A 24,144-nucleotide genomic window follows, 5' to 3' on the forward strand; every position below is an offset into this window, starting at 1 on the left:
AGCCACCCAGCTCTCATCTCCAGGTTCACGCCTTTCGGCATTCCTAGCGTTCACCAGGCCAAACCCTAGGCGGACAGGCCGTTATCGCAGGGGGCATCTTAATCACTTGGAACATCCCGTCTACGGTCGAAGTACAATCACCACAGCTTTCCACGGCCAAAGCACGTAATAGGCAGAACCCTGAGTACAGTGCCGTAAGCGAATGCGTGCGCATGATTTTCGTGGGTGCAGAGGTAATAAAACAGTATAACATGACCATCCCTAGCAGCAGAAGGTACAGTGAGGCGCTTATTCCTGCGCCTGGACAGGGAACTCGAAGACCACATCTTTTCCCGTCAGCCGGCGGTAGACAGACGAGAAGGAGTCGAGCTTGTATTCGAGTGATGTAGAATCCTTCGAGTCAAGGAAGCTGCAGACGTAAAGATTAGCACATGCGATCCGACGCGGAATTTGGGATTGGGCAGGCACACATACACTTTCAGGAGCCGTGAACCATCGACGGCAACACGCGTCCTCTTGCCCACAATCTCAGTAGGAAAGACGAGATCCTCCAGAATCTTCTCGTGGACGCTCGTGAGGGTACGGCTGCGGGGACGCTTCTGCCTAACGCGAGAGGTACGGGTGGGCTTGCGCAGCATCCGGCGCTGAGCAATAAAAACAACATGGCGGTCTGAGAACTTCTTCTCGAGCTCCCTGGTTAACCTGTTGCACAACGTATCAACACTTGTTTAGCTATGTGTCCCGTTGTGGAACCTGAGCGCACCTCTGTTGAACCTTATGGAAAGCCTTGAGCTGAGGAACGGGAACAAAGATGACGATAGCCTTCTTGCCACCACGGACATCGACCTCGCGAGCAGCAGAGATTTGGAGGGGGCGGAGCTCAGCCTTGAGCTCTGGGACGTTGTTTTCGAGGTCAACCAAGGCCTGCGCGACGGCAGTTTCGGTCTCATCAGGAGGAGTGGTAGGAGCATTTGCCGTGCGGAGGATCTTGTGCTGGACGGACATGTTGAGTCTTGAGGCCCTGGAGACAGCCGTCAGCATCCAATCGTACCTAAGTGCATCCAGCCCATTCCGCCAGCTTTGTCGCTCATTTAACTTCACAGCCGCACCTTAGCCCTCCAACCCGTGCACCAACAGCACTCTAGCCTAGAGAATCCTACTCACCGTGCTTGTCGCCGACGGTTTTGATGTGCGCGACGTTGCCAAACCTCTTTCGTGGGTCTGCCGCTTAGCTAAGCAGGATCAGGTGGCAGGCATCATAGCCAAGCGCTGAAAACAACCTCGGTGTCAAGCGCCTGAGACCCCGAGACTTTGATAAGATACGGCGGGCAAATGGATTAGATCAGTGCGTTATCTACCCCAGACGTGCGGTCTTCCGCTTTGGTTCTCTCACTACGGTCGACTCCCTCTTCCCTTGTTTTACTACCAGCTCCTTGCTAATCTCTTCAACTGTGTTGCTATCAGGTATATTATGTGTCTCCCTCCGAATGGCTTCTTCTGCATATCCATAGAAGACTCTTCACTTGTCGGGATGCAGCATTTTTGCGACAGCCTTGACTGTGTCAATGCTGTTCCAGTGAATAAGAGTTGTTTGATATGACAGCCCGATGGCCTTGCCGCTTTGCTGTAAGTTTCAAAGTTCACATGATGCACTTGCTCCCCGAGGCCATAATAGATTCAAAAGGTGACATTATTCTTCTTGGGCTGAATGACTACATGAAATAAAAATTGACGGACATGTATTGCTGACACCAGGAAGAGACGGCGAGAGAGTAGCATAGAGTACGGCTTGCCGTCGGTGGAACGTGCGTCGCGCTTCCAGAGGTCCTGAACGCTGACTAGACGCTTGTACCCCCCACCGAGGTTGTTTTCAGCGCTAAGTGATAATACTCCCGAGCAGGATGCGTCTGCAGAAAGAGACCCCGAAACCTGGAAGTCCCTCCCCGGAGACACATCGCGCGTTTGCCACAGGCGCTCAACGCTCAAGCCTAGTGGGTAGCTGAGTACTGAGTGCTTAGATCTCTGGTTATTTTGCGCGCGTTAATTGTGCCGTAGTGTTGCGTTTCTTGAAGTTGCTCAAAGTATACAGGAGCAGAGTTGTCACAGTGCAGCAGCCTTGCAGTCCTGTCTCTACCCTACCGACTCCGCTTTGCCCTTAAAATTCAAGTGAGATATTACACGGGCTCCAGCGGAGATATGAACACCTTTGAGTGGGAGGATCTGGATCAGCTTTGCGGGCTCATGCGAGCTTTCTGTTTCAATTTCTTCTGAGGGGATGGTTCGAACACTCATTCATAAAACTTATTAGTTTTAACAAGAGATACAGATTCGTCCACCTCCTCTTTTTCTTCGTTGATTTCTGCCAGCCCAGTCAGTTAAATGAGGTCGAAGACGATAGAGTTTACTCAGGGCCTGAGAATTTCCATACGATTCAAGCATGGTAAATATCAAAAAGATACAAAGATAAGAAATGTGTTGTTATTCACGACGGTGGCTTTCAATAGAATATAATAGTGTCGCGAATTTCCACGTCTTCTAGAATGAGACGAGATTGTGCGTGCAGCTGTTACTGTCTCATTTCGAAGTCAAACTATCAAAACCGTTTCTGACCGAGCCTCGATTAGCGCCTCGTCAGCGCGTCGCCTACCGTAAATGGCATGTCTGTTACCAAATACGTAACGCTCCCGCAGAAATTCTTGGGAATCCATAAACTTGCGACTCGCTCTATCGGGATTAAATACGGCCTAGGCTCTGGTAGGAACAATGCCATTACAGCGCAATGAAACTCTACTGTCTTCGACCAGCTTGATCCCCGGCTGGTACTTACCTACTACAGTGACTTGGACTCGCTCACCGGAGAATCTACCCGCCAGAAATTACTATGTTACAGGGAGTTTTACGCGCGACGAAGAGTAGGTTGAAAAGTTTCTTCCATCAATGCAATCGACCGTAGCAACCAGTCTCTTTATCTGAGCTAGTTCTGCTGCGGGCGGAATAGAAGAGTCCGCGCTAAGAATGAGGGTGATTTTCCGCAAGGGGAACCCGCGACTCTTCCTGTCCTCACAAAATTGCCGCAGGTCTCGCGTAAACCAGAGAGAACGTTGGGCTCTTGTATTGTCCTGCCCGTTAAATCCGCCACGGAGAATCAGCTCTGTGAGTAGGGGACAGGGCAGCGCCAGGCCGAGAGTTTCGTCGGCAGCGCACAGTGCGGAGAAAAAGGCCGTGCCAGGCGACTCGTGCGCAGACCGTCCTGGGGAGACAACTAGTCTGCTCACGAGTGGAGTCGCAAGGAAGATCCGCTGCCACAGAGGGACGCGCGTTACAACTTGATCGCCCTCAATCCAGATCTCCTTGATGGAGCATGCGGATAGCAGCGCCAGGAGGCCCGCCATGTACTGGTTACTTCCGGCTTCGTGGACGTCTGCGCCTGGCGAGATGTTAAACGCCCCCAACCCGACACCTCGTATGCCTAGCCGTGCAGGATATAACGAAGAGCGGAGCACGACTGTGGATATAGTCGGGATGAATGAGAGACGCGAGATGGTTGAAAGGAGCGTATGCGAAGGTGCAGGCGTAACGTAGTCTACGGCTAGGTTGAGGGCGGGAGGAGGGCGGATTACATTCAGAATACGTGTGCAGAACGTTGTTGTATAATCGACGAGATGGAATCGACGAAGATGAGATAGTGAGATCCCAACAGTAGTTGTGGGGGTATTGTCTTCCAGGTCGTGAGGAGTCGGGTCGTCAGACTGCAAAATGATAACCTCAAGTTGGGGATTGCATGCCAACAGGTCAAAAACCTCGGACACAGAAAATGCTGATGCTCGGACACAGATGTGCGTAAGACTGGTGAGTCGATACGTCGGCCACAATTTCAGACGCGAAGTTGTCACGTGTTTGATGCTTGGCAGAAAACCGGCGAAAAGCAAGGGATCCAGGAGATCAGGAAGTGTCGGGGCTACATCAGGTTGGAGGGTGAGGCTTTGCAGTGATGGGGCAGGACATTCCGACAGCACTTCGTACAGCGCTCTACTGAGATGCTGGTCATGTTCGCGCAGGTGGAAGGCAGAAAAGCGGACACTCTGGGCTACAAGGTCCTCCGAGATCCAATTCATCGCGTCTTCTGGTACACCATTCTGATAGTCAATGTAGACATTCAGCGGTGCCCCGTAAGATCGCCGCAAGCACAGTTGGGCAAAGGAAAGGCTAGCGGACGGAAAGACGTCGCTAAGGTGTATAGTAGACCAGATCGTGGGGCAAGAAATTGTGACGACGCGCCAATATCGACATACTCCGGAGATGATGCTTGGATGCCACCGACCGCCACGTTCAGGGCGGATGGGAAACGGGTCGAAGTCTTTGAAGCGATCCATGGTCTGCGCAAATATGAGGTCAAGGACTTCGCGCGGGAGCTTGCACGCTGCCTGACGCGAGTTCCTGATTGTGCGCATGTAGCATGCTGCGAGGCCCAGTTTTTGCTCTGCGGTGTCCAACTGCGGAAGCGTGATCGTCACATTGAAGTCAAAGAGTCGTAATGTGAGTATACTCACCAATTCGCGCGTAAGGCCATCGGGAAAGCTATTAAGGTGATTCTCACGTGAGTAAAATCTTCCCATGAACAATAAACTTCCGCACTGTCCAAAATTCGTGCCGTCGGAAACGATCTTCGACAATGTCTCTGTAAAGCCGCTTAAATGGCGCGCAAAGGCGTCCGCAAGGGCGTGGCTGTCGTCCATGTCGATTTCAAGTATTCTGCAAATTACCACAAAAGGTTATTGCTTCGTGACCCGCAGATCCCATGAGCTAAAAAGCGAACCAGGGGGAGTGTCGACGATCCTTAGATCTTATGAGGAACGAAGTTCGAGCACAACCTGCGAGAGAAGCCACCATTGCAAGTCGTGGTTGCCTCGAGGCTGCAGACGGTGTCTGTTGTGGTGCCTGATATGTGCAGCTATCCGGCAAAGCCCGTTAGTCCTGAATGCACGGTAAGCGTGTGAAGTTAAATCTGCTCGATGGTTTCAAAAAGCACTCCACCGAAATCTCTCCATGGGAGCCCCGTTCGTTCGCAAGACATGCACCCCGGCATATTAGGATTGAATGAGCTACCGGTGGCAATGCACGATTACGACAGACGAGGGAATATATTCATAGGCAGCCATGGGATGCCATACAAGTTCTACGTCCAAGCAAAGAATACCTGCGAGACAGGTAGCGATCAGTTGAGAACAACCAGAAGCGAGAACCACAGCCTTACAATTTCTAAAGCAAATATCTTTGAGCGGCAACTAGAGCTTCGCCTTCGGCTTAAGCACAGCTTGGAAGGCTTGCCTGAGGTCAGCCTTCAGATCCTCGACATCCTCAATGCCAATGCTCAGACGGATGAGCCTAGGGTCTGCGCTAGCATCTGAGGCAACGCGTTGCTCGATGAGAGACTCGATCCCACCGAGACTAGTCGCGGGCTGCCAAGCCGTAAGCAGATTGAACGACTTCACGGCCTTGAGGACTTACTTACGAAGAAATATTTGGTGGAATGCGGGAGCAACGTGGCATGCTCCTTATGCTTCATCTGTTTCTACGTCAGACAACCGACTTAAGAAGACAGAGCGCTAACTTACGAAAATAGCGAAGGTGGGGTTCCAGCCACCCTCCAGCTGAGCACTCGGCTCCCAGCCTCGGGCGTCCTTCCCTTGGAGGCTCGAGTGCCAGACGATGTCAATCACCCCAGCGGGTATACCGTCATGTGCTTTCCCCTGAGAAGGATAATCAGCGCCAGCGAGCACATTCCGAAGGATTAGCAAACGTACCCCAGCAGCACCACTAAGCCACTTGGCAAGAATTACCGCGTTCTCGGACTGACGAGGCACCCGTAGATGGAGAGTGCGAAGAGAACGGAGAAGTAGCCATGCCTCAAGAGAGCCCATCATGTTACCGAGGAATGTGCGCTGAGACCAGAGCTATGCAAGAGATGAACGTCAGTGGTAGGCACCAGATATCGTTCGATCTGACCTCTGTCCACTCCTCTTTGCTTTTGACGACAAGAACACCACATAGCAAGTCTGAGTGTCCACCGAAGTACTTCGTGCCTGAGCTAGTTCTCAGATTGACGCCATGGCTAACAGAAAGGCACTTACCGCTGTGCATAATAATGTCCGCTCCCCACTTGAAAGGGTATTGAAGGGGTGGCGGAGCAAATGTAGCGTCTACCACCAACTTTCCGCCTACCGCGTGGATCTAGTCGATCTGTCAATCCGCGAAGCTCAAGGATGTTGCAAAACCCACACCTTATCGGCATAGTACTTGATATCTCTGCAAAAGACGGATTATTGACGTAGATGACACAGGTATCGAGCGATCTACCTTGCTTCACCAGTAGGATTCAAGGGAGTCTCCAGCCAGCAGATGTCTCCTGGCTTGAACTCGTCGTCGATGCTGATGACCTCTACAGGTTCATTGCTGCTTCTCTTGTATACATTGAGAGTCATATGCGCGCCATGATAGCCTCCGGTGATTGCGACACGCTTCGGCTTCAGATGCACCAGCGCCTTTAGCGCATGTCAGTCGTAGGGGGCTTGAGAGAGCAAACTGAACGACGCACAGCGTAAATCGCGGCCAGGCCTGAAGAATAGGTGATAGCGTAGCCATTCTATGGACGCAGTGATTAAGGCCTGTATGCCTCATGTAGCAGACTGTCGTACATTAATTTTGCTCAACACTCGCTCCGCACGAGTGCTGACTTCCTGAGTGTACCGGGAATAAACATGTCTGTCAGGGTCTCGTGCATTCAGGACGTCCAAACCCTTGCTCGGGTCCCAGGGCTGAGGATTTCTGAATGCTATACGAATGATTGCTAAGTTCGAAGCTGTGTTTTTCAGAGTGACACTCACTGGTAGAGACAGAGATAGATGGGGCGACCTCGAGGCCGTGGACGACCTGATCATCTGCGTGAATGAGGTCAGTGCCACTGAGTTTCTTACCAGGGGCCATGGTAGTCGAGGTCAAGAGGCAAGGACCGTTAGCGAGTCCTATGTATCACAACACGTTGTGGTGAGTCACAAGTCCGGATAAAAACACGTCTTTCGAATTCTGAATCGCATCACATCCCCGAGTGCAATGCCCGAGGGGGAAACATCGGGCGTCTGCCATACAGGTCAGTTTCCGTTTCGGGCGGCAAAGTTGAACTCTGTCTCAAACCTCGACGTCCCCATACCTGTCAAACTGCCCTGTCTTTACTCTCCGCCCATACCTTACGTTCTTTTAATACTTGGACAATATGGTGGGCTTCCGACTGGTCTCTCTGGTGGCCTTGACCCTGGCGACAGCTCTGGTTCTCGCACCCTCTCCGGCTCGTGCTTTCGACCCTCGCGCGTACAGCTCTTTGGAGGCCCGCTACGCTCGTGCACACTCTCTAGGCGACAGCTATCAGTTTGACCCTCGCGATGGCTGGCAAACCGTTAACGCTACGAACCTGCAGTATAAGTACTCTAGAGATTACGGAGACCCGAACAACGAGCGCGAGGACGACTGGGAAGACGATGCTACAGGCTCAGATGCTCTGGGGAGAAGAGCCAGCAAGAAGTCGAAATCAAAGTCAAAATCGACGAACAACTCAAAGTCTAGCTCCAAGTCAAAATCGAAAAGCGTCAATCCCAAGTCTGCCGCTTCTAAAGTAACATCGTCGATCAAGAAGATTGTTGACACCATGAAGGGTACCGGCAAGTCCGAGCCCGTCACTATCACCTGGTACACCGGACACGATCTTGAAAACCCTAGCTGCTGGTCAAACCCGAGCTGGGCGCCGACAGTACGTAGCATGCATATGCACGCATTACTGTATATAAACTTTTTTAGGACGCGTCTTTTGCGTGCGCTTTGACTCTGGACGGTTGGACCACCAAACCCAAGTGCTTCAAGTTTCTTGAACGCAAGTGGCTGTATTTCAGTCCCAAAATGGGTATTTAACTGACAGCTCTGTAGTCTGCAACTCCCCGAAGAAGTGTGTCTTCGTCCGCGTTGTTGACTCCTGTGCCGGCTGCGCGAAAGATTCCAAACATGTCGATCTCACCCAGGCTGCGTTCGAGCAATTGGCGGACCTGGACACTGGGCTCCTCACTGTGCAGATGAGGCCGGCCACAGACCCCGACGGATGGTGCGTCGCATGAATACCACCGTTATGGTAAAAAGCTCAGCTTATATACAGGCTTGAAGACCTCTGGGGCCCAAAGGCATGATATTGAATAGGTCTTTTGAAGACTCCTGGATCTAGAATGCCGATAATAGCCCTTAATCAAGTGGCCGGTCCCAATACTCTGATGCCTGTACTCCTATCACGAATGATAAGTCGCATGGACGACTATTCCACAAAGTTGTAGAGACACTTGACTTGATGTACACTAATTGCACCGTATGAACCATACTACGCCTTAATGGATACGCGTTTCCTCTTTTTGCCTTCCGTGATGCGCTCACGCACTTTCTCCTCGTCCATTTCTTCCTCAAAGAACTCGGCGGTGAGCTTCGCGTCGCTCTGGCGCTTGATGTACTTCAACGCAGCCAGGTTGTAGCTGATCGTGTCCTTTTGTCTCTGGAGGGCCTCTCGCAGATGCTTGCGTAGTGGAAAGAGGGCCATGCGCATCACCCGGTTCGCGACGATTTGGTGGTGGTGTGTCTTTAGCAGGAAGAAGATAATTCGCGACGTAAGGACGAGGTTCCACTCCTGCATTCAGGCATGTTAGCCAAACGTAAACATGAATTATGATAGTACGCACCCTCTGCGCCCAATAGTTCAGGTAGCGCATCAAGCTGACAACCTTGCCAAACGGCAGCACCAATAGCGCGTCGTAAAGCGACGTTGGAGACACCCTCTCAACGACCCTCAGGACGTATTCCTCTGGCTCTATATCATACGCTGCAAGGACTTGGTTCCGTGGCGGAGGCGCAATCTGTTCGGACAGCCCGCCTTTAGCCTTCGCCTCCTCGTACTCACGGAAGACGGAATTCTCGTTATCTGCGAGGTCGATCGCCTCCATGATCTTCTCGCCCGCCATGAGAGTCTCTGTCGTCTGCTTTGCGACCGCCGCGACTTCGGTATCCGTGGTCGTCGCCGGGACACCGTCTGCGTCGGCAGCACCACTACCGATAGCCGCATCTTCCCGGTTCATGCTATCGGCAATACCGGTCTCGTAGAGCATCTCGAGCTCTCGTTCGCGCTCTTCCTCGAGAAAGAGCTGGTATCGACAAACTGTCACTAATAGCTACGCGCGTAGCCCATAGATTATGCTCACCGGCTCGTCGAGCTTCTCCCAAACGCGAACCGACTTGTCATGCGACCCAGTGACAACAAACTTCCCGTGGTTGCTCACTGCCAGCGCCCAGATTTCGCCATGGTGGCCCTCGAATTTCTGGATCAGCTCAAACTTGTCGCCGTCCCAATACTTAAGTATCTTGTCCTTGCTGACGGTCCAGAAGTAGTGCGTTGGCTTCGCGTTCTCGCCCTCGCGGGTGTCGTTGCGCTCGAACGCAACCTGCATGACACTCTCATCGTGCGCAAAGATAGACTTATGACAGTCACCGAAGTCAAGGCCCCAAATCTTGACGTTCTTGTCCGAAGAGCAGGTGACAATAAGCTTGGAGTCGTGGGAAATGTCCATAGACAGCACTGGAAGCTAGATAATAATCGAAAACTACGTCGGACGCGGAGAGATTGTAGGTATACGTACTTTGTGACCGTACAAAGATAGAAAAAACTTCAGAGTGTCCTGGTAGAAGACTTTCACGGTAGAGTCCAGAAGGGCAACCGCGAGTAGTTTACCGCTCGGGCTGTACCGTACGGATAGGACATCGTCGGTCATCTTTAACGTTCGCACATGGACCAACGAGAGCAGTCTCGTGCTATGTGGCTGTACCAAAGCTGCGTATTAGAATTGGCTCAAGTATCACAGTTTTGGGAACTAACACTCTCGCTGTCTGCAAGCTTCTGCTCAAATTCCCAGAACTTGACGTCTTTGTCGGCACTACCCGTCACAAGTGTTTGACCATCTGTACGCATATGCATTGACCATACGGTCGCTGTATGTGCTTGGATGGTTTCGAGCAGAGACGAAGACGCGATATCGTACACAAGAATTTCTCCGTTTTTGGTACCCACGGCGACTTGACGATCACCAGGAAGGAAGGTGTTGCAGACAGCGTACCCGCATCCCATAGTCCGGATGCAAGTGAACGTTTTCATATTCCATATCTTCAGTAATCCTGTAACGCCAAGTGGTCAGATTACAATAAAAAACAGCATGATACTGCTGACCGTTTGAAGCGGACGCTAGGAGGAGGTCGTCCGAACTCAGGCATAGAGTTCGGACATCTGTCCGATGTCCGGGAAGCTCAACAGACAGCGTGCGGGTCGCCTCTGGCTGATTGCTCTTGTCCTTACTAGGCGGCGGAAAGCTATAGACCTCTAAGGCGTTTATCGAGAGTGCGAGGAAGATGTTGGTGTTACCCTGCGTACTATACTCCTCATTCGGGAAGTCGAAGGACCGAATTTTTCCGCTGGCACGAACGACAAGATATGGTGTGAACAGGTCCGGCAGCTCGACATCCTTGTGCTCCGCATCGTCGGCCTCATCTCCCTCCGACGCTTTGCCTTTTCCCTTCGCTTTCGCTTGCTCCTTCTCCTTCGCACGCTTCAAACGACGCGCTTGCTTCTTGCGGACTTCCTCTTCCGTCCGAATGCGGAAGATCTCAACAGACCTGTCATGCGACTGGACAGCGAGGTAAGGCCTAGAGGGGTGAAAGGTAATCTGCGAGACTTTGTGCTTCGAGGAGAGAGGGAGAGTGGTCACAGGGAGAATCATTTTTGTGACCTGGGTAGACCGACGTTAATGTAGCATTCTATACGTGATGCACGGCCTTCACACACCTCGCCGCTTTCGTTTTCTTGCAGGCCCGCAGACATGGCCTCATGATCCAACCGCCACGCCTTCATCTCCCCCTCGGCAGAACCACTAAAGACAAGCTTCTGCTCGACATCCACAGCGAGCGTCCATACCTCAGCGCGGTGGGCAACGACGGTCTGCACGCAATGTTGGGTAGAGAGGTCCCACAACTTTACAAACGTGTCTTTCGACGATGTGAGAAAGAAGCCCGAAGCAGCTGTAGCTGAAGTCGAGGGGACGCTTGAAGAGACAGCTTCAACGAACCGGATGGCTGTGATCTGATCACGGTGTCCACGTAGACTAAGTGAGGGATACTTCAATAAACAGGATCCTATTGTACTCAATGATATAACACGCACCGGAATATACCAGCTTCCGCGACAACATCCCACAGAATAAGATCCGTGTCTTGCGAGCCGGAAGCTAGTCTTGCGCCAGCCTCGTCGAAAGCGAGAGCGGTGACAGCCTTCTTGTGCCCGTTGAAAGTTGCAACAGCTGAGGCATCCGATGCATTCCAGAGACGAATAGAACCGTCAGTGTAACCGACGGCGAAGATGTCCTTCTGAGGTGACTGAATGATGCAAGTGACCTCTGCCCTGTGCCCGGTTTCGTGCCACATGGAAAGCTGAAATTCTATAAGCTTTTATAGCCACAGATGATACGGTTTGCACACCATCTGGCCCTTCTTCACGTCCCAGACCAGTACATCTTCCAATGCAGGCACAAATGCCAATTTGCCATCGTATATTGAGTTGGAAGAAGCGCTACAGACCAAGCCAAAGGCCTAAGTTGAAATTTTTTGGTTGACTTTGGTTCGATCGTGCAGAGCTAAGGATGTGTGTACCTCTGTCGGACCGTGCTTGAGGTAGCTATGAACCATGGTCGTGCAAGTGAAGAGAAGGCAGGGCGTCTAAGCGTCCGGGCCAAGGCGCTTTGAAAGTAGCCAATTGGAATTCGGATTTGATTGAATTTTTAGCGTTCGACGGTCAGCGCGCGCCACACCTGCGGAGCTGCAGATTTGCCCTCCGTAGTCACTGCAACAGCACCATGTCTAGTAATCTCTAAATTTCAAACATAATCGTCGTTGATAATCTAGATGAGAATTACGCAGAATCTCCCGGCTGTCACTCCGCGGTGGCGCTGCATCATGAACCAACGGAGTTAAGCCAAGGATGTTCCAGGACATCCTCAGCACTCAGCCGGGCTGCAGGATCCATCTTGAGCATCAACCGTAGGAGAGAAATTAGCTCGGCCATATCAGTGGAGGGTAACACGCTATTTGTCCGCGAATGATGATCCAAGAGGTACGCCCATTCTGCAGAGGCAGTCTCTGGAGATGTATCTTGCGCCAATGATTAATGCGACGGTTATTAGATGAGATAAGGGTCACTCACCAAGATCACGAAGCCGCTCCTTGGAAATCCAATAGGTTTGCCAGGACGGAGAAATCTCGCCACACAGTTTCGACATCTTTCCAAGCAACGCGTCATTCTGCGCCGCAAAATGAAACAACCGTGAGCCGAATACAAGTTCGTACATCTAAAATACTTCAGAACGCAAGGTGGTGAGAGAACAAGCTGGACATACGGTGCACGCAAGCGACCATATATCGCTCGCTTTTGTTGCCGGTGCGTCTACTGAACGGACGACCCGCTCAAACATGATCTCAGGTGCGCAGACCGCTGCGGGAGTGCATGACGGACGTGGTGCGCAGTCTACGGTAGTGGCTAGTATGTCGCCATGAATATAGGGTTTAAATGATGGTTTTGGCTACTGACCGTTCCCCAAATCCATGATCTCTACTTTTAGAAGCCCCTCACGAAAGGAAAGATCATTTCTCGACAGGAAACTGTTGAAGGAGACAGGCGGCACGAGGTATGGTGGCAGACCGTCGGGATGTTGAGATACCGTTGTAGGGAGTACGACGGTACATTCTGGGTTACCGAAGTACTCCATGATATCTCTCGAGGAATGGTCATTCAAAGTAGGGAGAGCTATGCCAACGTTGCCCAAATGGATGTCTGCCAGAGGATGAGCTTTCAGAGCACTGCATAGTCACACTGGCTAGGACACTCACCCCCATGCACGACACCATAGCGATGCAAAAAGGCAACACCTTTTACCAGCTGTTGACAGACTAGTTTGACTTGCATAGTACCGGGACTGGAACGGATGGCTTCGTTCAGACTGCCAAGGACATTGTATACAAACACTGAGTGAACACCATTCGGCCCCTGCAGCGTAAAGCTATCGAGAAGTTCCATTATATGTCGCGCTTCCTCATGGGGGAGCCGGCTGTGGATTCCAAGTTCCTGCTGAGGATTCGCATCGGCCACACATATTTTGAGCGCGACATAGCGCTGTCTATTACAGCACCCTTCTCGTCGATAATGAAGTACAATGTCCACTATAGAGCACTCACGAGGATTCATGCAGACTCTCTGCGAACCATACGGTTCCAAAGGCCCCGCGACCGAGTTTATGGAGTACGCGATATCGTCGCACTCCTCCGTCCGAGGACCCAGGAGGAGGCGCGAGTAAGTCGCCAAGTTTGACAGGATGATATCCTCCGGGAACGTATCGTCCAATGTCTTCAACATCATCATCCGCCTCCCAGTACAAAGAGGGTCGGTTCATGGCGACAAGAGCGGCTGCGATGTTTCAAGGGTCTGCTCAGTCTGCTCCTGGTACTTGTGGCGACGTACTTGTTTGAGAGCTCGTTAGCCCGCGCCAAGGCGGGATATTAATACTGTGTGTAGCAAGTGAAGGAAGTAACCCGGTCGCCTGACCGAACGGCGTGACTTGAAGAGCCCCTGTTGAGATCCTGCGCTTATGTAGAGGTCCCAAAACATATATGAACCTCCCGGACAATCGATGTTGGACACCGGGAAAGTTCAGCTCGCGGACGAGGTACGCAAGCATATGGTAGGACTCGATAGGACTAGTAGGCTGTTCCGGCCCACGGTGGCGCATGTACGACTCCTCACACTGCCCCATTCGGACAAGGGCTGCACCACTGCACCAGGAGAGGAATGTGCAGGCTACATAGGCGTAACCATACATTTGAGCAGACAGACTAAGGCGAGCTACAACACATGAGGAACGGCTACTTGTGTCAAATCCACCTTTTGAGCTCTGCTCTAAGCGAGATTACCCTTGCCAAGAGTGCCGCGGTTATTCGCTAAGGCAGTAGCTACTTTAGCTTGAATATCCGGGCTTGACAATTTACTTCTGCTCTTGTTTTTCAGCAGCCAGTTGTCATATCCATCATCGATGTCGTTGTTCTCCGCGTAGATGTGAACACAGCAGTTATTCTCCTTTGGGCTGAGAGCCCACGCCGCTTCTGTGCTAAGACGGCCGGTGATGTGTACTCGCTCGTTCGGGCTGCTAGTGGAGATGTGAAGATCACTCCTGTTGTTGAATTACAAGATCATTTATAAGCGGTATTAGAACAAGTCTACAGACGCACGTAGCCAGCATCACTGCCACAGGGAACGACGAAGTGGAGCTGGGAAGCTTTCCGGTGATATCCTGAGCTCGTTCAGCATGAATGCGAGTATGTTAGAGATGAGCAGAAATGAGCAGAACATACAACGAAGTTGCTGTTGAAGGCAATGAACCAGTCTTTGATGACTAGAAGCTCTGATTTGAGCTCGGCATCGGTCATTGTGCTGTGCGGGTAGACAACGAGGAGGTTGGCAATTGCGCCTCCGATAATGGCCGAGACGATCGCCGATGCCATTTGGTAAACGTTCGACCGCTAGGTAGGCAACTACGGAGAGAGAGAACTTGGTCATAGAGACAGCTTTTATCCTGGGGTCATCCGTCCTCCACGGGGACGGCGAGGCAGAGCAAGCGAAAGGGTCCGACACAGCCAGAGCGATATAATCCAGCCCTGTCTCTTCATTCTTGATTGAGGTCCATTGGGAAACTCTTCAACAGCTGGGAAGAGCCTTGTGGGAACAGGAATATGACCATAATAGCGCATGCCTGGTACAGAACGCATCATTCCGAGCGGCGTCCCTTTCCCTTCCATTCGTGTTACGTGGCCGCGAGCCACTTGCAGAGAAGGACATGTCAACAAAGCACTTTCAACGGTACCATGTGTCCAGACGCACCATTGCCTTGTCGTCTTTGGAAATACAGCTGCCTGACAAGATTTTGGATACGGCCTTGGTAGAGTATTACAAGGGTGCCCAGGTCAAAGAGCCATATCATCAAGTTAATTCAGGAAGGCAGACAAACAGGACAAGATACATGTTCGTGAGCGTCGTTGCAACCAGGGATTAGCACGCGGAACGCCTCAGTTCCTAGAACAGAACGCTTTGCCACGAGACCATTCTCCGCGGGCGGTGACAGGCCTAGGAAGAAGTTACGTGAACTGTATCTGACCCTTTTGCGCAGTCCTAAGGCTGCCTGAGCAATGTTCAATATTGGGCAAAAGACATAACACTCCCATGCCACCCCCTTCAGGTTCAACAAGAGCGCTAGCAGGGCACTGCACTCCAAGTCTTCCTTTTTATACACAGGCCACCTCTGAGTCAGATTCTCCTAATCATGTGACCGCAGCGGTTATGGTCGCTAAGTCAAGTACTACTAGCGTCCATGAGACCTAGTACGCGACAGAAATCAGATCTTTTACAACACCGACAACTTGTGCCAGCGATGAGACCAACATGACTGCTCTAGTTAGACTACGGTAAGTATATAGCTTGTAAGCGCCATGGCCATTGGATCCTGTTCACGTGTCCCATCGGTTTCTGCGAGGGCGCGTGTGTCAGAGATAGCGGTAAGTTTCTCACCCGAACCACCACCTCCAGATGACCATGATTGCACAAGCAGGGCCAGAAGCTGCCTCCAGGCTCATCAGCTTCGTGAACGCGTCTCCGACACCCTTCCACGCTGTGCGCACGGCCGTTACGAGGCTTGAGCAGGCTGGATTTCGCAAGGTATGTCCATCTTATCTTTTTGAGTATCCCACAATGCACGATGTGTAGCTCAGGGAGGTGGATGGGTGGGACGATGACTTGAAACCTGGAGGAAAGTATTACTTCACGAGGTGAGCGTAGATGTCGAGTGACTGGTAGTCTTCGTTCTCACTCCATGCAGAAACCAGAGTGCGCTGCTAGCCTTCACACTTCCTCAAAAGTGGGAGCCGGGAGTCGGGGTATCCATCATCGCCACTCATGTCGACAGCCCCAACCTGAGAGTGGGTGTTGTACGCCCAATACACGCAGACAGCGGTGCTCACATTCGTTCCACAGGTGCGCCCTGTATCTAAGAAGGCCAAGCTAGGTTATCTTCAAGTCGGTGTCGAGACCTACGGCGGCGGCATTTGGCACTCTTGGTTCGATCGCGATCTCTCCCTTGCTGGTCGCATCGTCATCACGGATAAAAAGGGAGGCTTCACCTCGAAGCTTGTGAAGATCGACCGACCTTTACTGCGTATACCCACCCTCGCCATTCATCGTGAGTGTACATTACACAGATTACTGAAATCGTGATAACCCCCAAAAGTGGACAGATCTGTCAACGACGGTTTCAAATTTAACAAAGAGACCGAGCTTGTTCCCATCGCTGGCCTTGTGGAGGAGCAGTTGAATACGGAGAAGGAGAAATCGGCCGATAAAAAATCTGGTGCCTCCAGTATTCAAGATAATCACCATTCTGCACTCCTTGCAGTGCTTTCTGAGGAGTTGTCTGTTACTCCCGAAGAGATTCACGACTTTGAGCTGTATGTATTCTCTCCGAACATGCATTAACTGTGTAGCTGACCACGTTTAGACACTTGTACGATGTACAGCCAGCATCTTTGGCGGGTCTGAATAATGAATTCATCTTTGCGTCACGCTTAGACAACCAATTCTCCTCGTACGCCACCAGTATACTCTACTCGCTCCTTTTCTAATCCATGTCTCTAATAGATTTGCCGCTGTTGAGGCTATTGTAGACCATGCCTCGATAGAATCTTTCCCTACCTTTGAGGGCAACGTCAATTGCATTGCACTCTTCAATCACGAAGAGATCGGCTCTGTATCCTCATCCGGCGCGGCGTCCTCTCTCATCCCCACTCTCCTGGAGCGTCTTTCCCCTACTCCCCAGTCTTGGGCCCGGTCAATTGCTCGATCCTTCCTTGTCAGCTCAGACGTCTCGCACGCGATTCACCCGAACTACAGCTCGAAGCATGAGGAGAATCATGCACCAAGGATGAACGGCGGTGTCGTCATCAAAACGAACGAAGGCCAACGCTACGCGACCGACTCTATCAGCAGCTTCGTCGTCAAAAAACTCGTTGAAAAGACGGGTGGCAAAATTCAGAATTTCGAAGTTCGCAATGACATGTAGGTCTCGCCATCGTTCGCAACGAGTCCTGAGACTAACCTCTATGCACAGGCCCTGTGGCTCTACTGTCGGACCTATGCTCTCTAAAATAGGTATCCGTACTGTCGATGTTGGCTGCGGCATCCTATCGATGCACTCTATCCGCGAGCAAGCTGGTGCCCAGGATGTCCAGAGCCTCATCGATCTGTTCTCGTCCTTGTTTGAAGGATTTGCAGAATTAGATCGAGAGTTGACCGTAGACTAATCTGTGGTATCCGGCAAGTGTAGAATATACAACATGGCGTGGGCAACGGGTGAGGTGCGTGCGGAATGCGGATGTGAGGTGCGCGGCTACCGACGAGCCTTTTTTGCCTTGGGCTCCTCTGAGTCGTCCTGTGTGGCAGAACCTGGGCGCGGAGACGGGCCTGTGAGGAGGCTGCGCTTCTTGGCCGTCCGAGAGTAATGCGAGAGGACCCATTCCTTGTCCGCCTCCATCTGCTCTATTGTTCCTAGCCGGATCTCATATGCTGTAACGGCATGTAAGTAACGTGTAGACAACTAGACAAGGCAAGGGCGAACGTACGCTTCATCTCAAAGCGAGGGCCGACTTCGGCCAGCTGAACTTGCTTTGGCGGCATCTTGACAAAGACATGATGCCTGCAAGCATGGAGCTGTTAGTGACGATCAAAGGTGCATAGGACGAACATACCTGAACGAGAGAAAATCATCCTCATTAGAGAAGGTCATGACACGCTTACTGTCTTCTTTCGGCACCGGGAACAGGTACCTGAGGACATCACGTATTCGCTCTCCCAGTTTCGAAGAGAAGCTCTCGAAGATGAGGTGGGGATACTGTTCCGATACAGTCGACTCCTTGTACGACGCGATATCATGCCGGAGGATAACGTTATGAAGTGTAAAGAACACTGTGGGCCCGTGGGGGAAGTGTGATACAATCATGGCGTCTCGGAAAGCCTTCAGATGGCAAACTAGGAGCAACCTGAGCTATACGTACCTGGGACACCTCGGTGCTCGTGAAGGATTACGAGGTCAGTGACATCGTTCGCCCGACATGCGTCCGCGAGCTCTTTGACGACGTAATTTCCGCGGTTGATTCGGTATGAGTTGGGGAAGACCAGCCGCATCTCCTGTTGTACAATGAGTCTCGATGGCTGGGAGCGTTGTTGACAAGCATACCTTGGCGAACTGCAAGAGTTTAGAGCTCGGGTCTCTTGACGTAGTGACAATAATTTTAGGGTCCATGATACCCGCTCTTGAGTACTCGTTGTCGATGTGTGTTGTAGACTCTGCCAGCGCACTCAGTTTTTACAGCCGTGCACGTTTATACGGGGGCGCACCCGCTTGTGCCTCATCGAACGCAAGGTCCCTTCCTAACTGCTTCGCATTCCTTCTGAGCTCTGTAGGCAGCGCTTTTCCAGATGCAAGTGCGTCCTTGATTTGCTGCTTCCGCTCCCATGTCTGGCGTTCTTGTGCTTCAAGAGACTTTGCGTAGATGTATTGCCTGCGTTCTCGCGCTTGCCGACGAATCTGAAAAGATCGTTAGCCACAAAAACGCCTTCTCATTGTGTCCTGAACAAACCATGGTTGTAACTATCGCTAAGAAACGTAGTCCCTATGGGTGGAATTAAAGAAGAGCACCGAGATTTTGAGCAGGAAGGTGCAAGCCGCGATGCCGGCGAACTTTTGCAAACCTAATCTCGGTCAAGTTTTGACGTCTATCAATGCAAGGACTCCGTGCACCCCCGCCGGTATGCCCCAGTGCTTGAAATTGGCATGACCAGCTCGCGTTGAACAACCAAGCAGAATCACTACGTAAGGTATCGCGAGTCCGATGTCAAGTCAAATAAAGGATAGTATAGCGAGCTCTGAGATGTGAAGCTTAAAGTACTAGTTCACTTAGACGAGAGAGCCCACTCAATACGCTTACTATCGGCAGGACGAGAAACCAAAATCTAGCCTATATATAGTCGCGGCGTGTCTACTGTTCGCCTATTCCGGGCCCGATCCAAACATGGTCCGTCCTAAAACTTCCTCAAGTAAATTACAGAGAGTCTTACGAAAGCCCACACCAACCCCACCGCACAATACACGCTGGTCAGCATCAGTGGCAAAAACTCCATCGTGGACGCCTCCACAGGCAGCGATTCGTCCGAGGCGCAGTGGTTGCCCGCCGCACACGCTGTGGAGTTCTGGGAAACAGATGGGGAAATACGAGAATGGGCGAAGATGGGGAAAAGCGTGACGAAGAGTTGCAGTGCAGCAAAGCCGGCGATGTAAAGCCGCTCGAGGCCGTCGAGGATGACCCATGGAAGTGAAGTTGGGAATCTGTAAAGCACCGAGCTTAACATCACGTAGCAACAGTCGAGGCCACGTTAGCACTACGTACTCGTACACTCGCTTGCTCAGGGGTTCAACGATCAAAATTGCCCAACATAGAGAGTATGCGATCTTCACGAAAGTCTCTGCAGGGACCATGAACATCTGAAGTATTGTCGGACTCAGAGTAACGTACCTCCCGGTGTGAACAGTAAGGGGAACAGTGAAAAAACTCCGCTCACAGACGCTATCGTGAACGTTCTGAAGAGCGCATTGTTCTCGGCAGCCAGCAGACTGGTGGCACAGTTTAGCGATGCATACTACGACTCAGCAGGTGCCGTTCTCACCTAAGCGGGACAAGCACGAGCAGAATAGCTTTTTCGTGCACATGCCAGCCAAACATAAACGAAGTGTAGCCACAAAGCGTCAAGGCCGCGACGAATGATTTGTACGTAGGGGCGCGCCAGAGTTTGATCAGGAATATCTGAGAGACCGTTCAGTTAAGTATGCAATGCATCTCATAAGATGAACCGACCATTTGGAATGCAATTGTAATGATGAACGTATAGACCGGTTTGACGTTAGGGATCACTGCGAAGATCGTGTCGCCGACCAATCCTCGTGATGTCGAAGAGACTCCCGGGGTATTGATCTGCAAACTCTGGATATTGAATATCTGTGCGGCTGTAACCTGGTCGGTCTCTCTACGACACAGCATGGAGTGTTCCTCACCTTTCAAAAGCACACGATCAGCAGCAGTGGCAAGAGCCCAGAAATTCGGTGCCCAGTATGCGTGGTTCAGTCCACGCGTGAATGGAAATAGGCGGCTGAGTAACTGCGGGAGCTGGCCCATCAGGAGGAAAGGCCCCAATGACGCTAGAAATACAAGTATGACGGCGTTCGCAAGCGAGAGGAAACGTCCGGGGAGGAGCTCGCCCGACGGGGAGAGACAGAAGGCGCGCAGCAGGTAGATGAAGTAGGCCGGCTGGGCATGGCATTAGATCCGACTGCAAGACCCAATGCCGCACTTACCGCAAGGTACATATAGATATGCTTGAAATTTAGTAGCACGGCAAAAAGAAAGCCACTGGCGAGTTTGTTCCCCTGAAGCAGGATAAGTGTTGGAAGCGTAAATAGGTCATGAGACGCACATTCCGGGCCATGAGGATAGACCACAAGAGGATGCCAAACATGAAACCATTGTACTGAAAGTGAATATGATCCACAATCAGAAACCCCGGGTGGAGGAAAAGTGACGCAGAGATGATGCGTTGAACAGACGGGTCCACCGCGCCTCTGATGAATCTATTCACCTCAATATGAGAACCAATGTATCCGAGTCGGCATATGGCTTGTACCTTTGGAGAGCTAGAGCCAATACAAGCTCGGTGATGATGACAGTGACGCGTTGGTAAGCGACCACAGACCAAGCATCGTAGTTGAGATTTGTGAGTTCAACGATCTTGGGGTCCAGGAAAGACGCAGGTATGGAGAGTAGCTTTTCGAAGTAGGCAAAGAACGGCGGATAGTCCAAGGCTAGTATGACGACATTTAAGTCTATCTTTTGCTATTAGGGAACGAACATACTCCATTCTGATGTAGTCTAGGTATGGTCTTAGCAAGTCCAATGCAACGTGCACTGTATACACTCACATCGTAATACCAGCGAGACATGGGCAAGGAATGAGTTATGGCTAGCCAATTACGGTGCACCTCGAAGTCCGTCGAATGACTGCAAATCAGAATAGACTCGTTCATTGAATTGTATTCTTGGGCTGAGTATGGATACGTACTACGCAGGGAATAGAAGCAGCTTCAGACAGGTAGAAATAAGGAAGATGTCCCACTCCGCCTTCGTAACATCCCTGAACCACTCCGCAATATCCGCCCTCTTCAGGAGGCTTGCGTTCTTCCTGCTGTCCTCCGAGTCGGCCACAGGCTCCGTGCGCGCGGGTTCCTCACTGAATGTCGTGCGTTTTGCCGTAGAGTTGGATGAGCTGACAGAGCTACGTCTCTGCATTATACTTCTCTAGCCAATGATGCGGGAAAGCCTGAGGGAAATGTGAGGGGAAGGGGGGGGGGGAGAAGCGGGCTGGATTGGTCCACGTGACGATCGTGCTTCGACGCGTTGCCGACCGCGGAGTCGCGGACACTTTGGCGTCAGTTCCGGGCTAAGCCCACCCGCATACCACGATGAGCGAACATGTTGCAGTGGCGAATCTCACCGCACAGACAGTAGAACAAGGGTCAGAACACTTTATGGCTCGCGAACCGTTAGCTGACAGTGTCGGACACACAGGGGTGTCCTCTTCAAGCTCATTCTTTTTAGCATCGCGCTTGCCGTCGCGCCCTTGTCTTCGTACTTTCTCTCGCTAGGTTACCTTTGGAATGGTAAATTTGTGCTCCTGTTGTTGGGAAGATGCAGCTTACTGACTTTTCCTTTCAGGCAATTCTACCTATGCTGCAATTACAGCTATAGTTGCTGCGAATGCTGTTCTGGTAGCATATATCGCCATGTCTCTTCGGGAAGAACGCAAGCTGCAAGCTCAACTCATAGAGAAGCCAGAAAGCAAGAAAACCAAGTGAAAGTATTTCCGTCTGCATTGAAACAATTTTCCAGCACACGCAGAAAATCTTTTCTATCTGAGATGCATGTATTGCTTTTGACGTTGACCTGGATTTGTAAAAGTACAGTGATGCTGAGTCGTACTAGCAAGAACAAGACTAAACGGAACAGACAACAATAAGGTAGTGCATGGAGGATAGTATGCCACAGCGCGTCGAGATGATGGGTGTCACGAATAAAGATAGATATAGGATTAGGGCGCCCACAGTCCAATACATCTAGAAGTCCTCGTCAAGGGTGCTGTAGTGCACAATCAGCGCTTGCTTACAAGCACAAGGACAAAGCTACTCACAAAGTCTTTGACGAAGACACCTCCGACGTAGTGCTCTGTGCCGAAGTATTGACACCAGCCTTGGAATAGTCAGACACCCGCTTCTCGAAGAAGTTGGTCTTGCCCTGCAGCGAGATCATGTCCATAAAGTCGAAGGGGTTGGTCGCATTGTACACCTTCTCATCGCCCAACGCGACGAGTAGGCGGTCAGCAACGAACTCAATGTACTGGCACATGAGCTTGGCATTCATGCCAATAAGCGCAACAGGCAAAGCATCTGTGATAACGATAAGTACATCGCAACCATCGAAAGTAGCAGACAACATACCAGTCAAGAACTCCTGCTCGATGGCGACAGCCTCCGCGACAATCTTGCGGACAACTTCGGGGTGAGGCCGCCGTTTCAGATGTGAGAAGAGGAGGCAGGCGAAGTCGGTATGCATTCCCTCGTCGCGGCTGATGAGCTCGTTAGAGAAGGTAAGGCCGGGCATGAGGCCACGCTTCTTCAGCCAAAAGATGGACGCGAACGAGCCAGAGAAGAAGATACCCTCGACAGCGGCGAAGGCAACGAGACGCTCTGCGAAAGATGACTTGGTATCCGAGATCCAGCGGAGAGCCCAGTCGGCCTTCTTCTTAATGCACGGAATGGTCTCGATGGCGTCGAATAGATGCTCGCGCTGCTTCGGATCCTTGATGTATGTGTCGATGAGCAGGGAGTACGTCTCGGAATGTATGTTCTCCATCATGATTTGGAAGCCGTAGAAGCAGCGAGCCTCAGCGGCTTGCACCTCGTTACTGAAACGCTCAACAAGGTTCTCGTTGACGATGCCGTCAGACGCAGCGAAGAAAGCAAGAACATGAGAGATGAAGTAGCGTTCCTTGTCATTAAGACGGTTAGTCCAGTCGTGAATATCCTTGGAGAGATCCATCTCCTCGGCAGTCCAGAATGAGGCCTCAGCCTTCTTGTACATTTGCCAGATCTATCACGACGCGTCGCGTTAGTGGCGTTGGCGACACATGATGCGCGAGACACACCTCGGGATACTGGATGGGGAAGAGGACGAAACGACGCTTCGACTCCATAAGAAGCGGCTCCATATCTTCGTATCGTCAGTTTGTCAGTGCCTTGACGCGACGATGAAGCTTTCCAGCTCACGTTCTGGGAGGTCAACCTGACCGACGAACCGGCCCTTGAGTGCGTCGAGGTCATCATGCTTCTCTTCAGCGACAGCAGGCTTCTTGAGTTTGACATCGTCGAAAGCGACGGGCTCGAGCAAGACACGCTTATTGGGGATGTTCAGAGAGAGTTCATCAAGTGCCTTGGCGGCCTGAGACGCGATGAGGTAAAATGAGGACACTTGATGAAGCATATTACGAGTGCGGTACGTACCCTCTTTGAAGGCGAGATTTTAGTAGGTGTAGTGAAGACAGGCTCCGGAGAGACAACGAGAGGAGGAGTACGGATGCCAGACATGGTAGTAGAGATATAGCTACGTTGGTGAGAAAAGAGTACAGAGGGTGTGGTGCGGAGGCTGGGAGGAGGAGATGGCTGTGGTGTGTGGTGAAGAACAGGCCAGCAAAAATTGGCGCCTTTTATGCTCTCTGTTGAATTTACGCGTTGTTTTGCTCTTTCAACGGTCCGTGTCGTGTCTGTTTGCCCT

General features: G+C 51.5%; 11 protein-coding genes across 11 annotated transcripts; 3 read left to right on the plus strand and 8 right to left on the minus strand.

Moving 5' to 3' along the window:
• Nucleotides 1-91: 91 nt before the first annotated feature.
• On the minus strand, nt 92-1,212 carry PHACADRAFT_249811 (uncharacterized protein). The gene is made up of 4 exons (XM_007391866.1): nt 1,165-1,212; nt 764-1,021; nt 475-702; nt 92-409 (listed from the first exon to the last, which is right to left on the minus strand). Exons 2-4 carry the CDS (start codon nt 1,003-1,005, stop codon nt 289-291), a joined length of 591 nt encoding a protein of 196 aa, XP_007391928.1. The 5' UTR covers nt 1,006-1,021; nt 1,165-1,212; the 3' UTR covers nt 92-288.
• A 1,484-nt stretch (nt 1,213-2,696) lies between these two features.
• On the minus strand, nt 2,697-4,759 carry PHACADRAFT_181368 (uncharacterized protein). Its single transcript, XM_007391867.1, has one exon. The coding sequence runs from the start codon at nt 4,734-4,736 to the stop codon at nt 2,880-2,882; it is 1,857 nt and encodes a 618-aa protein (XP_007391929.1). The 5' UTR covers nt 4,737-4,759; the 3' UTR covers nt 2,697-2,879.
• Nucleotides 4,760-5,005: 246 nt separating this feature from the next.
• On the minus strand, nt 5,006-7,048 carry PHACADRAFT_137003 (uncharacterized protein). Its single transcript, XM_007391868.1, has 12 exons — nt 6,885-7,048; nt 6,696-6,832; nt 6,596-6,643; nt 6,358-6,542; nt 6,282-6,306; nt 6,132-6,231; nt 6,007-6,083; nt 5,805-5,954; nt 5,616-5,750; nt 5,513-5,566; nt 5,255-5,459; nt 5,006-5,197 (listed from the first exon to the last, which is right to left on the minus strand). Exons 1-11 carry the CDS (start codon nt 6,982-6,984, stop codon nt 5,286-5,288), a joined length of 1,185 nt encoding a protein of 394 aa, XP_007391930.1. The 5' UTR covers nt 6,985-7,048; the 3' UTR covers nt 5,006-5,197; nt 5,255-5,285.
• Nucleotides 7,049-7,184: 136 nt separating this feature from the next.
• Nucleotides 7,185-8,228, plus strand: PHACADRAFT_169913 (uncharacterized protein; the record flags this gene model as incomplete). Its single annotated transcript, XM_007391869.1, has 4 exons — nt 7,185-7,801; nt 7,849-7,925; nt 7,967-8,146; nt 8,198-8,228. The coding sequence occupies exons 1-4, from the start codon at nt 7,271-7,273 to the stop codon at nt 8,226-8,228; spliced, it is 819 nt and encodes a 272-aa protein (XP_007391931.1). The 5' UTR covers nt 7,185-7,270.
• A 185-nt stretch (nt 8,229-8,413) lies between these two features.
• Nucleotides 8,414-11,808, minus strand: PHACADRAFT_25482 (uncharacterized protein; the record flags this gene model as incomplete). Its single annotated transcript, XM_007391250.1, has 10 exons — nt 8,414-8,713; nt 8,766-9,251; nt 9,282-9,662; nt 9,717-9,896; nt 9,953-10,248; nt 10,301-10,856; nt 10,913-11,228; nt 11,288-11,553; nt 11,602-11,712; nt 11,773-11,808. 10 exons carry the CDS (start codon nt 11,806-11,808, stop codon nt 8,414-8,416), a joined length of 2,928 nt encoding a protein of 975 aa, XP_007391312.1.
• Nucleotides 11,809-11,918: 110 nt separating this feature from the next.
• PHACADRAFT_205571 (uncharacterized protein) lies at nt 11,919-13,898 on the minus strand. Its single transcript, XM_007391870.1, has 6 exons — nt 13,351-13,898; nt 13,006-13,292; nt 12,707-12,949; nt 12,516-12,655; nt 12,323-12,467; nt 11,919-12,270 (listed from the first exon to the last, which is right to left on the minus strand). Exons 1-6 carry the CDS (start codon nt 13,563-13,565, stop codon nt 12,074-12,076), a joined length of 1,227 nt encoding a protein of 408 aa, XP_007391932.1. The 5' UTR covers nt 13,566-13,898; the 3' UTR covers nt 11,919-12,073.
• A 59-nt stretch (nt 13,899-13,957) lies between these two features.
• On the minus strand, nt 13,958-14,689 carry PHACADRAFT_249817 (uncharacterized protein). Its single transcript, XM_007391871.1, has 3 exons — nt 14,521-14,689; nt 14,398-14,459; nt 13,958-14,339 (listed from the first exon to the last, which is right to left on the minus strand). The coding sequence occupies exons 1-3, from the start codon at nt 14,668-14,670 to the stop codon at nt 14,069-14,071; spliced, it is 483 nt and encodes a 160-aa protein (XP_007391933.1). The 5' UTR covers nt 14,671-14,689; the 3' UTR covers nt 13,958-14,068.
• A 1,058-nt stretch (nt 14,690-15,747) lies between these two features.
• PHACADRAFT_249819 (uncharacterized protein) lies at nt 15,748-18,782 on the plus strand (the record flags this gene model as incomplete). The annotated part of the gene is made up of 13 exons (XM_007391872.1): nt 15,748-15,877; nt 15,926-15,987; nt 16,038-16,137; nt 16,193-16,397; nt 16,446-16,662; nt 16,713-16,799; nt 16,853-17,269; nt 17,322-17,776; nt 17,833-17,908; nt 17,961-18,218; nt 18,269-18,397; nt 18,447-18,556; nt 18,608-18,782. Coding segments are annotated over 8 exons (1,411 nt in total), but the record flags the coding sequence as incomplete, so codon positions are not given.
• Nucleotides 18,783-19,134: 352 nt separating this feature from the next.
• Nucleotides 19,135-21,690, minus strand: PHACADRAFT_114008 (glycosyltransferase family 57 protein). Its single transcript, XM_007391873.1, has 13 exons — nt 21,380-21,690; nt 21,240-21,318; nt 21,174-21,189; nt 20,945-21,122; nt 20,738-20,891; nt 20,619-20,690; nt 20,319-20,571; nt 20,122-20,270; nt 19,934-20,070; nt 19,783-19,880; nt 19,657-19,732; nt 19,469-19,595; nt 19,135-19,399 (listed from the first exon to the last, which is right to left on the minus strand). Exons 1-13 carry the CDS (start codon nt 21,604-21,606, stop codon nt 19,292-19,294), a joined length of 1,674 nt encoding a protein of 557 aa, XP_007391935.1. The 5' UTR covers nt 21,607-21,690; the 3' UTR covers nt 19,135-19,291.
• A 196-nt stretch (nt 21,691-21,886) lies between these two features.
• Nucleotides 21,887-22,136, plus strand: PHACADRAFT_48573 (uncharacterized protein; the record flags this gene model as incomplete). The annotated part of the gene is made up of 2 exons (XM_007391266.1): nt 21,887-21,977; nt 22,033-22,136. Coding segments are annotated over 2 exons (195 nt in total), but the record flags the coding sequence as incomplete, so codon positions are not given.
• Nucleotides 22,137-22,225: 89 nt separating this feature from the next.
• PHACADRAFT_249824 (uncharacterized protein) lies at nt 22,226-23,974 on the minus strand. The gene is made up of 6 exons (XM_007391874.1): nt 23,874-23,974; nt 23,640-23,811; nt 23,519-23,583; nt 22,812-23,463; nt 22,505-22,760; nt 22,226-22,452 (listed from the first exon to the last, which is right to left on the minus strand). The coding sequence occupies exons 1-6, from the start codon at nt 23,955-23,957 to the stop codon at nt 22,431-22,433; spliced, it is 1,251 nt and encodes a 416-aa protein (XP_007391936.1). The 5' UTR covers nt 23,958-23,974; the 3' UTR covers nt 22,226-22,430.
• Nucleotides 23,975-24,144: the final 170 nt, after the last annotated feature.

This window comes from Phanerochaete carnosa, assembly GCF_000300595.1.
Source record: "Phanerochaete carnosa HHB-10118-sp unplaced genomic scaffold PHACAscaffold_2, whole genome shotgun sequence".
NCBI classification, from domain to species: domain Eukaryota; kingdom Fungi; phylum Basidiomycota; class Agaricomycetes; order Polyporales; family Phanerochaetaceae; genus Phanerochaete; species Phanerochaete carnosa.

What these genes read in the sequence shown, in the direction of transcription:
- PHACADRAFT_249817 (XM_007391871.1), bottom strand. Translation starts at nt 14,670, where the DNA reads ATGGCATCGGCGATCGTCTCGGCCATTATCGGAGGCGCAATTGCCAAC. An exon ending in CCTTCAACAGCAACTTCGTT is followed by an intron (nt 14,460 to 14,520) that starts GTATGTTCTGCT and finishes GAACGAGCTCAG; the next exon opens with GATATCACCGGAAAGCTTCC. An exon ending in GTGGCAGTGATGCTGGCTAC is followed by an intron (nt 14,340 to 14,397) that starts GTGCGTCTGTAG and finishes ATTCAACAACAG; the next exon opens with GAGTGATCTTCACATCTCCA.
- PHACADRAFT_137003 (XM_007391868.1), bottom strand. Translation starts at nt 6,984, where the DNA reads ATGGCCCCTGGTAAGAAACTCAGTGGCACTGACCTCATTCACGCAGAT. An exon ending in TCAAGTACTATGCCGATAAG is followed by an intron (nt 6,232 to 6,281) that starts GTGTGGGTTTTG and finishes CAGATCGACTAG; the next exon opens with ATCCACGCGGTAGGCGGAAA. An exon ending in GGCTTAGTGGTGCTGCTGGG is followed by an intron (nt 5,751 to 5,804) that starts GTACGTTTGCTA and finishes TATCCTTCTCAG; the next exon opens with GGGAAAGCACATGACGGTAT.
- PHACADRAFT_249824 (XM_007391874.1), bottom strand. Translation starts at nt 23,957, where the DNA reads ATGTCTGGCATCCGTACTCCTCCTCTCGTTGTCTCTCCGGAGCCTGTC. An exon ending in TCCCCATCCAGTATCCCGAG is followed by an intron (nt 23,464 to 23,518) that starts GTGTGTCTCGCG and finishes GCGTCGTGATAG; the next exon opens with ATCTGGCAAATGTACAAGAA. An exon ending in CGAGCAGGAGTTCTTGACTG is followed by an intron (nt 22,761 to 22,811) that starts GTATGTTGTCTG and finishes TCGTTATCACAG; the next exon opens with ATGCTTTGCCTGTTGCGCTT.
- PHACADRAFT_205571 (XM_007391870.1), bottom strand. Translation starts at nt 13,565, where the DNA reads ATGAACCGACCCTCTTTGTACTGGGAGGCGGATGATGATGTTGAAGAC. An exon ending in CTATGGTGTCGTGCATGGGG is followed by an intron (nt 12,950 to 13,005) that starts GTGAGTGTCCTA and finishes ATCCTCTGGCAG; the next exon opens with ACATCCATTTGGGCAACGTT. An exon ending in TATGGTCGCTTGCGTGCACC is followed by an intron (nt 12,468 to 12,515) that starts GTATGTCCAGCT and finishes GAAGTATTTTAG; the next exon opens with ATGTACGAACTTGTATTCGG.
- PHACADRAFT_249811 (XM_007391866.1), bottom strand. Translation starts at nt 1,005, where the DNA reads ATGTCCGTCCAGCACAAGATCCTCCGCACGGCAAATGCTCCTACCACT. An exon ending in TTCCATAAGGTTCAACAGAG is followed by an intron (nt 703 to 763) that starts GTGCGCTCAGGT and finishes GTTGTGCAACAG; the next exon opens with GTTAACCAGGGAGCTCGAGA. An exon ending in GGTTCACGGCTCCTGAAAGT is followed by an intron (nt 410 to 474) that starts GTATGTGTGCCT and finishes TTACGTCTGCAG; the next exon opens with CTTCCTTGACTCGAAGGATT.
- PHACADRAFT_181368 (XM_007391867.1), bottom strand. Translation starts at nt 4,736, where the DNA reads ATGGACGACAGCCACGCCCTTGCGGACGCCTTTGCGCGCCATTTAAGC.
- PHACADRAFT_114008 (XM_007391873.1), bottom strand. Translation starts at nt 21,606, where the DNA reads ATGCAGAGACGTAGCTCTGTCAGCTCATCCAACTCTACGGCAAAACGC. An exon ending in ATATCTATATGTACCTTGCG is followed by an intron (nt 20,572 to 20,618) that starts GTAAGTGCGGCA and finishes TGCCATGCCCAG; the next exon opens with CCGGCCTACTTCATCTACCT. An exon ending in TGATCGTGTGCTTTTGAAAG is followed by an intron (nt 20,271 to 20,318) that starts GTGAGGAACACT and finishes ACCAGGTTACAG; the next exon opens with CCGCACAGATATTCAATATC.